Source organism: Pterocles gutturalis, unplaced genomic scaffold (genome assembly GCF_000699245.1).
Source record: "Pterocles gutturalis isolate BGI_N339 unplaced genomic scaffold, ASM69924v1 scaffold41772, whole genome shotgun sequence".
NCBI lineage: Eukaryota > Metazoa > Chordata > Aves > Pterocliformes > Pteroclidae > Pterocles > Pterocles gutturalis.
The window spans coordinates 1-11,120 of record NW_010109247.1 but is presented as its reverse complement, the minus strand read 5'-3'; the positions used below and the strand labels follow the sequence as shown (position 1 = coordinate 11,120).

The following is an 11,120-nucleotide window of genomic DNA, read 5'->3' as shown; positions in this document are numbered from 1 at the left end:
TTCTGTGTTAAAAAGGTGGAAATGAAGCAGAATGCAAGTAGGGTGCAGTACAGCTTTCCTGCCATATCCTGATTCTCAGGAAGATTCCTGTTGTGAACACAGACCTGGTTATTGTTTTTCCCTTTGAATACAGTGATACATAAAACATATGGTTTGTCTTACAGGATTGGAAGTCTTCTGTGATGATCCTGTCTTAGTAAAGACTGTGGAATCACAGACATGCTCCAAGATATTTGCTGTGGAAGTGCTGGAGAGGAGTGATATTCCTCTTCTTGTTCTTTATGACACTTCCGGAGAAGATGATATCAATATCAATGCTACTTGTCTGAAGGCATTGTATGACAAGTCCCTTGAACTGCACCTACAGGTACCATTTTCCTGTTTCCTTCTTAACTCATTAAAAATCATTGACTGCTAAGGTCTTGGATGAAAAAAATACAGTACTCAGAAATTTACTGACTTGGTGTGTGTGTTTTTTTCCCCTTTTCTTGTCAAAACTTTACTGTTGCAGGTTGATGTACTGTATACAAATGTCAGGGTAACCAGTGTGTTTTCAGACGGAAGCTTGTATTGCCAAGTGCCATGTAATGGCTTGTCTAGACTTTCAGAAGTCTTGCAGAAACTAGAAGACTACTTCCATTACAAGGTAGGTTCTATGGTGATAGAAGTGGTGAAGTCTGATGTAGCCTTTCTTCAGAGTGTACCAAACACTTTCTTTGCACATAAGTTCAAGTTTCTGAGGTAGCCATAGACTATTAAAAAAGGCTATAAATTCTCTTCCTAGTTTTTTGGGGTGCATCCTTCAGTGTGAAAAGTGTCTTTTGATGCTTTCTTGTTCACAAGCTGATCTCTAAGGCTTCAGTATCTACTTATATCCTTCCTTCAATAGTTAGAACACTAACAATATGGATTGTAAGAGGAAGCTTCCAATGGATGCTGCATCAGATTGGTATAAAGCCTGTGGAGCTACTGTCATTTTTTTTTTTCTGTAAGTTTTACTTACGTGGTGGAGTTGAGTTGCATAAACAGCCTGACCCACAGCGAACTGTGCAAAGTGAGAATAAAAGCAGTGTAACCAAGGTCTGTTCTTTTTAGCCTGGCTTCCTTGCAGCTTTGATGGCTTTGATGTGATCTGCTGCATATCTTGTCCTTGTACCCTCAGCTTTTGAATGTTGTGGCTAATTTCAACTAGAACTGATGTATGTGAGACGTTTCCAAAAGTCTTATATTGCTTTAAAATAGGTATGTGGCAGAGAAGTCTGACATTCCACTGGCCATTTACAGACCTACACAACCATTACTAGACTAGAGAGAATTTACACAAAAGAGAAGAAATCTTAAAGAGGATGTAATTTGTTCAACATTCAACTGAGCCTTAGAGAATCAAACCATGAAAAGCAGATCCTTGAAGGTCCTGTTAGAACTGCTGCTTCAGTCACTACTGTGACTAACTCTGTCAAAGTGTTTTTAGGCGTAGAAGCTGAGCTTTAGACCTGTTGTGGAACACACGCCATCTGGAAATACTTTATATTGAACATCTCACAATTATCAAGGTTCAGTTTCAAGCAAGCTAGACACTGAAGGGAAGGTTTAGCAACACAAAAGCAAGCAGCCAGACAGGTATTTCAAAAGTTCATATTTTCTGAACAGTATATGGTAAGTTCTTGTTGCTATCAAAGATTATGACCTTGACATTCATAATCTTTTAATATCAATACATATATGGGAGTAAAAGAAGCCATCTTGACTTTGCAGCTTATCTTGAAGGTTTTTATTTTGCCTGAGAATATAAATAAACTAAGGTGTTGATAGGTCTTCAAATGGAGTTTCTTCATGTTTTATATAGTGTAGCCATTGCCGTGATACGTTATTTAGGAACATTGTGGTGAATGTCACCCCCATGAGACTTTCATTTGTGTCAGTAGTAAATTTGGTTTGCTAAATATCTCAACAAGTGTTGTGTTCGACAGTATAAGGTAAGATCTTCAGTTTTCTGTCGCAGCTCTAAACTGTTTTTGATTTTCAAAACATTAAAGTAATGGTCCATGATTTTATATTCTGTGTTTCCAAATGTGTCTTTTTTTCCCCTGGCCTTTTCTGTTCTCTCAGTTTCCCTGTAAGACACAGAGCTTGGAATTAAAGCTTTACCAACTGAGGAAGCTTAAAATGACATGATAACAAATGCTTCTGAGGCTGGAAAGAGGCTTTATAGTTGAAACAGTGTTTTTGCTTCTCAGAATTGTTTACTCCATGGGTGTCTTTTGAAATGGTTAGTTAAGTGCCAGATAGTAATAAGTCCATGCTTTTTGACTTCTCTTTCTATATTTGCAGCAGACATCTGAGTTTAATGTATCACTACCTTTCTGTGGCAAAATCTGCTTGTTTCCTTCCAAAGGAAAATGGGCACGTGTAGAGGTAAGAAGTATTCAAAGAACAGCTACAGTTTTCCCATGAAGAAATGGTTCTTCTTTTTGTTCAGCTAGATGTGAATCTTTAGTTTCTGTGAAACTTGTTATAGTGTTTGTGTCACTATTGTTTTCTTAACCTCAAAAATGATGCTCTTACTTTCTTCTTCCAGATAAGAATTATTCACACTAGACGGGCACTTGAAGTGCAGTTCACAGATACTGGAAACATTGCAACTGTAAAAGTATCAGAGCTTAGAGAAATCCCACCACAGTTCCTGAGAGAAGTAATTTCAATACCTCCTCAGGTATAAAGCCATGTTAAAGCTAACCTAGGCTAGATGTCGTGTAAGTGTTTGTAGTGCTGCTACCTCAAGGTTTATGTAATGAAATTGTGTTTTGTTTAATAACATTCAACATTGGAGTTTATTTCATTGTGCATCTTTGCATTAAATGAATCCTAATATAGTCCTATGGATTGACAGTACATATTGTGTATGTAGAACAGTACTGGCTTTGCATGTTCCTCTGTCTCTTTCTGTTTGTCATACATTATTATTGAATCTGTCAGCATTAATGAAGTTTCTGTGAATAGGAAATATTACTAAATTATACCTTGTATACTTAATTCTGTTCTTAGGCTATAAAATGCTGCCTAGCAGATCTGCCTCCTAACACTGGCATGTGGACTCCAGATGCTGTACTGCAGCTAAGAGATGCTGTGATGAATTGTCCTGAATTTAGCCTGAAGGTAAATAGTCAAAATGCCTATGTAACTTGAAATCCATAGGTGTGTGGAAAGAGCGTTGAAAGAACAACTCCAGAAGCTTAACTGCTCATCAGATTGATTTTTGTAATAGAAGCCAGCTCTTGGACATAAATTCTATACAAAATGCTTTCCTTCAGACATTTGGCATAAAACTTACTTCCCTAAGCCTGTTAGAAGCTTCTCTTTTCCCCTCAAGATTTTAGCAACTTTCACATTTTGCTGTGTCACTTTAAATACACAGATAGAGGTATTTTACCAACTGATAAGAAAGAAACATTGTTGTTAATGTTTCACCACATAAAAAGATACAACTGTTAAATTAATCTTAAATTATTTTTATGCCTCTTGTGAGCATAGCTTTTTCTCCTTCTGGTCTTGGAAAAGCACTTTATTTTTTGTTTGCTTTTTCTAATCCGGTGTGATTTAGTGTATGCTATTGTATACTTAGAATTTGTGCTATCTTTGAGATAAAATTATTTCCACTTGCAATGTGTCCTACCCAGCTTAATTAACTGAAAACACCCTTCTGAGGGAAATACGTTACTAGCTACAGACTAAACAAAGCTAATTTCCTCTTAAAAATCAGATTCCAGATACTGTCCCGGCACTTTGAAAAGCTTATTTTGTAGCTTTCCTTTACCTTTTTGTTTGATTTAAGACTGGAGACTGTATAGTTAAAACATAGCTCCTCTAGTCTTGGAATTAGAAAAGCCAGATGGAACAGTCCTAAACATCCTCTTCCAAGATGGTTTGGTACTAATTTTCACTCGATTAATAGACAACAGATGTGTGCCTTTATTGTGATAAGTTTTTATTCCTGGCTAGGAACATCAACAGAAGAATCTGTAAAGAAATGCTATATACTTTGAGAAATTAACCTTTCAGATCTTTACTGTCAATAATGCTAGCATATCTGATGTTAAACAGGAAATATTTTTATATTGGTGCTTGAAAATTATGCATGATACAAACCTGGAAGCTTTCTTCGTATTTATTTATTTTCCATTCTTAATTTACTAATCTTCATCTCCCTTAATGACAGGAAGAGAATTCTGAAGGACTAAGTGCTAATATTTAATAGCATTACTTAGTGGTTTAGATCTGTATAGACAGTGGCTACTGTTCTCCCGAAAACTAGCATTGTACAGGCAGTTCCTTGGGCAGAACAAAACTCAATGCAAGCTTTGTATTTGTTTTACATTAGTGGAATACCTACAAATGCTCTTTTTAGCTTCTGTGAGTTGTTTACTATCCAACAACTTCATCAACATATTTGAGAGAACCTTGAAACATATTTGAGAGAACCTGCTTCTCTGCTAAAGGCTTCAGTCTTCTGTACAAAATCAGATGTGCATTTAATAGTTATTAACTGGAAGTTCAACTGCATTTTTTTTCCAAGGTGGCTAAACAGGATAGTTCAAAGGGAATTGCACACATTTACTTGTTTGCTCCAGAGAATTTCCCAGACATGGATCATAGCATCAATCAAAAGATCAAAAATGCAGACTTGTGGAAGCATCAGAAGGATGTTTTCTTGAGTGTTACACCCAGTGGAACTAGCTCCACAAAAGTGACAAGTGATGTTGTTTCATCTCCACGGTTAACTAGTGGAAAGCTAGAGAAGAGTTTCTCTGATTCCGCCAGAGAACCCAGCAGCAGTGCAGTGTCTACTATTGATATGCCTCCACCTCTACCCTTATCAAAGACTGGTGAGCTCATGGATGTCTATGTCTCAGTGGCCTGCCATCCAGGTCACTTTATTGTCCAGCCTTGGAAAGAACTACGTAATCTAGAAGCCCTAATGGAGGAAATGACCTTGTACTACAGCAGAGCAGAAGAGAAACCTGTGAACATTGAAAAAAACAAGCTGTATGCAGCTAAAATTGAAAATCAGTAAGTAGATACTTAAATTAAAAACAAAATCTTTGAAGGCAAGCCTAGCTCTGCTTTGTGTACATTGTTAACAAGGTGGCAGATGTCCAATGATATCATAGAATCATAGAATGGTTTGGATTGGAAGGCGCCTTAAAGATCATCTATTTCCAACCCCCCTGCCCTGAAGGGCAGGGTTGCCTTCCACTAGACCAGGTTGCCCAAAGTCCCATCCAGCCTGGCCTTGAACACCTCCAGGGATGGGGCAGCCACAATTTCCCTGGGCAACCTGTTCCAGTGCCTCATCACCCTCACGGTAAAAAATTTCTTCCTAGTATCTGATATAAATCTACCCTCTGAGAGATTAAGGGAGGCCATGAGGTTGCAGTTGAGATTGTAGTTGGAAGAGTTGGCTTCTATTCAAGTAACAGCAGATCTGGGAAGCCTGAGGATGTTGGTTAAGATCTTTTGTTCTTGTACTGTTTCTCTGGTGCCTTGACAGTGTGTGAATAGGAATTCAAATTGTCTCTGTTCTTGTTCTCCCCCTTTTTAGGTGGTACAGGATCATAATAAAAGGAATTCTTAGAAATGGAGTTTTGTCGGTATATGAGTTGGACTATGGTAAACATGAGTTTGTCAGCATAGAGAAAGTACAGCCACTCGTGGATGCGTTTAGAAAACTACCTTTCCAAGCTATAACAGCTCAGCTTGCAGGTAGGTAGTAAGCATTTACTTTTTTTTTTTCGGTTAAAGTCTGACATCAGTGGGGATACCAAATGAACAGAAATGTGAAGTGGACAAAGACAAAGGTTAATGTACCAGCTTGCAACAGCATACTTAATCCATGTATGTTTATGTCATCAAGTAGCTCTGCTTTTCTTCTTGATATAGGTAGTGATGGTTCTGTTTTATTATTTGTTTGTTTATTTTAATGCAGCACTTTTAGTTACCGTGTATAAAACTGAAGATTGCTTTAACTTTCCCTGCAGCTGCTTTTCATTGTTGTAAATATTTGTCATTTAATGTGTGTGGTGTCTAATATTCAAAGGAGACAAGGAAATCAAAACTAAATGTGTTTTGGATCCTGTGAAGTGAGAAAGTTATATCTGCTAATAAGAACTTATGTTCTGATTATCCTAATGTATACAAAGTTAGGAACTAGATGCTGAGTTTCTGGAGAAGTTTTTCTTATATATCTTGCCCCTGTTGTCATTTAGTGTTTTCCAGTGCTTATTTGGAATCCAAAGTTGGCTGAAATATATTGCTGTTCTCAAACAAACAAACAAAAAATTTCATAAAGTGGGGTGGGGGCTTTCAATGGATTTAAGATTTATTTCCTTGAGAATATATGTCATAGAGAGTATGCATACATCTTAGCGAATTTAAAAGAAAAAAAAAACAACTTGATCTCTCCTTGCTGTCTTTTCTTTCTTTTACCAATTTTTTCTTTCATTTCTGCATTGCTTTCAGATGCATGTGTCTCTTATTCAGTTGCTGCTTTCTGCTGCAGTTTGGTTAGCACTAGCCTAGACTTCAGTTGCAGAATATGCTTGTCTGAAGTGACAGGCCACAGAGCTGGTGCTCTGATCCTAGGCTGCCTTCTGTGGATCTGGTTTCCTGAATAGCCTCAGTGTGAGCTTGGTGGTTGCTTTAAACTGGTGATGATGGAGGTGTTACGGACAGCCTGGGGTCCTAGGAGTGCAGTGCTGAAATGAAGCTGATTTCTAGCTGTGTCTGTCTACTGGGGTAGTACAGGATCCAGCTGAGCAAGCCTGCAAGTCATGCAGTTTTCCTGCTTCATAGAATCCCAAGTAGCTAGTTAAGTTGGCCTCTGAGCAGCTTCATGTTGTCAAAGCACACCAGCTGAGCCTGTAAGACTATTGTCTTCCCATTCTGCTTTTTCCTCTCTTTTTTCATGTCTGCTACCTCTGTCTCTGGTCTGTTTCCTTGTAAAATGCCATTTGCTTCCCCAACAGCATTTCCTAGCATTAATTACCCTTTCTTAACTGTTGATTTCTCATTCCGTCTGTAACCTGCAAGGAGCTGAGTGCCTGTGTTGTCCTGTCCTATCAGCAGTGAGGTGCTGCTAAAAGTAAAAGCAAAGTGTTGTCACTTTGCTGTTTTGCTTCTTTTATCCATACTTTGTTGTTTGGGTATTCATGCACAATATTTGAGCCCCTTGTGTCTGCATGCTGTACACCAGCAGTGGTCTGGGCAGACTGAATTCCAAGTCTGCAGGAGCCACTTGTTTCTTGGTGGGTTACAGCCATACTCAAAAACCTGAGTTCTAGCATCACATCCCTGAGCAGACTTGACTTTGTGAGATGCTGCTCTCAAAAAAGTAACAGCAGTTGTGAGGCATTTGGGCAGCATTTCTCTTAATTTCTGCTCTCTGCAGATCTAGTTTGGGAATTGAGGGTTTGGCAGATGTTTTAGTAGCTGATGCTGCTTTGAAATGAAGAAATCTTCATCTCAAGCGAGGCCAACAGGAGAAATAGTTTCAGGAACCTCAAGCAGAAGACAAATAGTTTGTTTCAAAATTATTTTTGTTATGTTTCCTAATATGCCTTAATCATCCGTGGCAGCTGATACACTCTGAAATACTCAGTGAGTCAGTGCATTTGCATTTCACTTCTGCAAACTTGTTCATATCTTTAGACTTCAAGAAAAAAAAAGTCCTAGTCTCTGTAATAATTAAGAAGCTTGTGGGGGGGGGGAGATGAGCGAGCTTGTGTTTCTTTCCTAGAGTTAAGCTGCATTCAGTAGCACTTGAGCATCTGTTTTCTCGAGTATTTAAACTTCTCCCACTTCTTTATAAACTTAATAGTTCAGATTGGTCTAGTCTATAAATGACCTTCTGTTCTGCTTTAATTTGTCCTAGGAGTGAAAAGTCAGCAGTGGTCAGAAGAAGCATCAATAGTGTTTCGGAATCTTGTAGAGAAGAAACCCTTGGTGGCACAGATACAGGCAGTTAATGAAAGCACTAACTCTTGGGATCGAAAAATAGTGACTTTTCTAGTGGACACATCTCTTCCAGATACTGATATATGGATTCATGATTTTGTGTCTCAGAGTCTTGTGGAATTTTCCAAGGATGATTAATCATCACTTCTGAAATGTAGCAGCTCAGATTATTTAGCAATAAAATAAGTAACAGGCTTTGAAGAGAAATATAACTACTACATGGCCTTGAAGACATGAAGGGGATAAAATTGAAAAATCTGTGTTCTGTGGGACCGGTTTGTTTAACAAGTTTGGGTTCCGTTGACTTTCTGAAAATTTGCACTTTGTTTACCACTGTAATGCTAGAATGTTTGGGTGAAAATATTAAAGAAGTTATTTATCAATTAAAAAATGTTGACTTTTGTTTTTATGACGTTTCCGTAATTCTGGGGAGCTTTTTATCTCATAACTATTGCTCAGAGCCATTACTGGGTACCTCTCCCTTCAGCTAACATTTTTATTACTTGGGAAACATGGAAACAGTCCTCAGTATTTCTGAACTTAGTGTCATTGGTGGGTTTTTCCCCTTTCCTGAACTCCATAGGAGATGAATAGTTGAAAGTGCCTTGTTTGGCAGTGCATTTGTGGGGCTTAACTTTCACAAAGGGTATTGTTGTAGTTTTGACCCTGGCTGGTAGCCAAAATACAACAACCACTCGCTGGAAATTCACTGGAACTCCATAAATGCCAAACACAGGTAGGATGTATCTGCAAAAGCCCACCTGATTCTCCCTTGGGATGTGGAGATGGAGTGTGTAATTCTTGAGACCCTGCCCAAGATAACTTTCCAGACAGAAAAAGGGAATGTAGCATTGTTAAACATGTTTTGTGGATCACTATGAATTTTATAAACTGGAAAATGAGCATTCGTTACCTAGGGAAAACAGATGACACTCTAATAATTAAAGAAAACAAAGCAGACCTCTTACTTTCCCAAGCACTTTCAAACCACCTCTTTTCTGTTTATTCCATCTCACCTTTATTTTATTAAGCTTACAAAGTTTTAAGTTTACCGGTTTTCATCTCCTAGTGTGCTCACTCACCCTGGGTTGTTTTGAGGAACTCTTTCCTCAGAGAAACTTGTGAATGCTCTTTGCCATCCTAAAATGAGTCCGTATCTCCAAGGCTTCAACTCCCCATTCAGGGATACTTATTGTTGCAAAGCTCTTTCATCCCTGTGCTTTCACCGCACCCATCCTTTGTTCTCACAGTTGCTGCACATCAGGCCAAACTTTGAGCACTAGATTCTCACCTGCTGATTGTGTTAGATGAGAAAACTGATAAAGAATCATGCAATGACAAACACCCCTCACTTTAAACTTTCATAATGCCTGAAAGCTTTATTTTGTGTTCTGTTGATTGCTGATATTTTCAGACCTGAAGTCTTGAACAGGAGGATTGTCCTGCTTGTGAGATTAGAACTTGGCTAATGCAAGAGGGGCTTGTGACTTGAGCAGACATGCTTGAAGCATGCCGAGCCATTATCCTGAGAGCTGTTTTGAAGAGGGGCTGAGGTGTAGTTGGAGTTAGCAATACTTGGTGTCTTGTGAGCAGTACTGCAAGGTGCGTTACTTGCAGCATTCATTCCTTGCAGCATGTCATGGTGGACAGCTTAAAAAAGAATCATCACTGATACACTGAAAACAAATGTGCTGAGGAGCTGGGTTAATGTCGTGCCTGATGGAGACAGGCTGAGTGCATTCTAAGGGGACTGCAGCACTCACCTTGGATGAGCTCCTGGTGCCCACAAAACAAGATGTGACAGCAGCCAGCTGGGATAAAAATGAAGTAGCTTGTATGAATCTCAGAGTGCAAAGCCAACATGGGCTTGTAGGGAAGGTCGGTGGTGCCGCTGGATCCTTTCCTGAGCTGCTCACAGCTTGCGCACCCTTGAAAAAGACAGCTGGTAAGCAGGCAGCACAGATGCTGGCGTCTGGGTTTGTTTGATCTGGTAACCATCAGGCTTCTTGAGCCTGAAGAAATTCAGGCATTTGGGCCAGTCAGTGGGTGAACTGGGTGGTTCTAAGTGTCCTTTTCACTCCTGCCAGCAGCTGGGATGATGCCAGTGACTTGGGACATAATCCTGCTCGCTTCTATGAGGTATGCAGTGAATCCAGGGCTTGGCAGGGTTCTCATTTGTATCTTTCATTTGGCCTAGCCATGAACAATATTTCCAGGGCTAACTGGATCTTTCTCCTAATGCCACAGGACACAGAACCTCAGCCTCTGCCAGGTCAGATGCATGACGAGCAACGGTGCGGGGGGGGGGAGAAGGCAAATAAGTATCATCTCGTGGAGACAGGGCACTCTCAAATGAGGGGCATCGATAGGCCTGGGGCTAGGTGTGGGGCTGGAGAAGCGTTCAGAGGGATTGTCCTCCTCTAATGCACTTGGGGCTCTCAGCACTTCTGCCTTGTGGCTGCTGATGGAGACCAGACAGCAAAGATGAGGAGCTTGGGGATACTTTGTGGGAGATTTGTTAAAAAAGATTATAGGACAAATCTGTGAGGCTTTATGGTGACTCAAAGGTGAGATTTAGCAGCATTGTTATTTGTTGACACCATGAGGTTGGAAGGCAGCTCTCTGGGCTCATAGCAGACTTGGATCTGCTCTAGGAGGTGGCTGTCACTGGATGTACAGGGGAAATTGCCAGGGAGTAAAAAAAGACACAGAATCAGTAGGTGCATTGATACAGATGGTATTTGTAGGGAAGCAGCTTTTATAAAGTGCCGACACTTGCCACCGCAGAGCCCCAGCAGTGCTGGTAGCAGGGCCATCCCCAGCCAGAGGCCAGCGTGGCCACGAGTTGGTCTGGCTGACCCTCGAGACCCTCCTGCTCTCCCATCCCAGGGCTGCTCCCGGGGAAGGAGGTTCTTTTCCGCAGCCTCGGGGTGCTTTGCGGTGGCCTGTCCGAACCGAGCCGTGCAGATCGTACCGGTCTTCCCAGACGCGGGTTTGTCCAGGCGCCCGGCTCGGCAGTCTGAAGGAAGCTGCCCCAGGACAAAAGGCAGGCTCCGGCACGCACAAGTCGTTAAAAGCAGGAAAGACCCTTCGGCAGCAAATGCTGCCCT

The 11,120-nt window shown here is 40.4% G+C and overlaps 1 protein-coding gene across 1 annotated transcript; it reads left to right on the top strand.

The window, feature by feature from the left end:
- The first annotated feature begins 148 nt into the window (after positions 1-148).
- Positions 149-8,148, top strand: TDRD7 (tudor domain containing 7). Its single transcript, XM_010072911.1, has 8 exons — positions 149-367; positions 512-646; positions 2,332-2,415; positions 2,579-2,713; positions 3,046-3,156; positions 4,574-5,067; positions 5,600-5,760; positions 7,928-8,148. The coding sequence occupies exons 1-8, from the start codon at positions 149-151 to the stop codon at positions 8,146-8,148; spliced, it is 1,560 nt and encodes a 519-aa protein (XP_010071213.1).
- Positions 8,149-11,120: the final 2,972 nt, after the last annotated feature.

Coding starts and splice junctions, on each gene's coding strand:
- TDRD7 (XM_010072911.1), top strand. CDS start 149: ATGGTTTGTCTTACAGGATTGGAAGTCTTCTGTGATGATCCTGTCTTA. Junction 2,416..2,578: donor GAAAATGGGCACGTGTAGAG/GTAAGAAGTATT, acceptor TTCTTCTTCCAG/ATAAGAATTATTCACACTAG. Junction 3,157..4,573: donor GTCCTGAATTTAGCCTGAAG/GTAAATAGTCAA, acceptor TTTTTTTCCAAG/GTGGCTAAACAGGATAGTTC.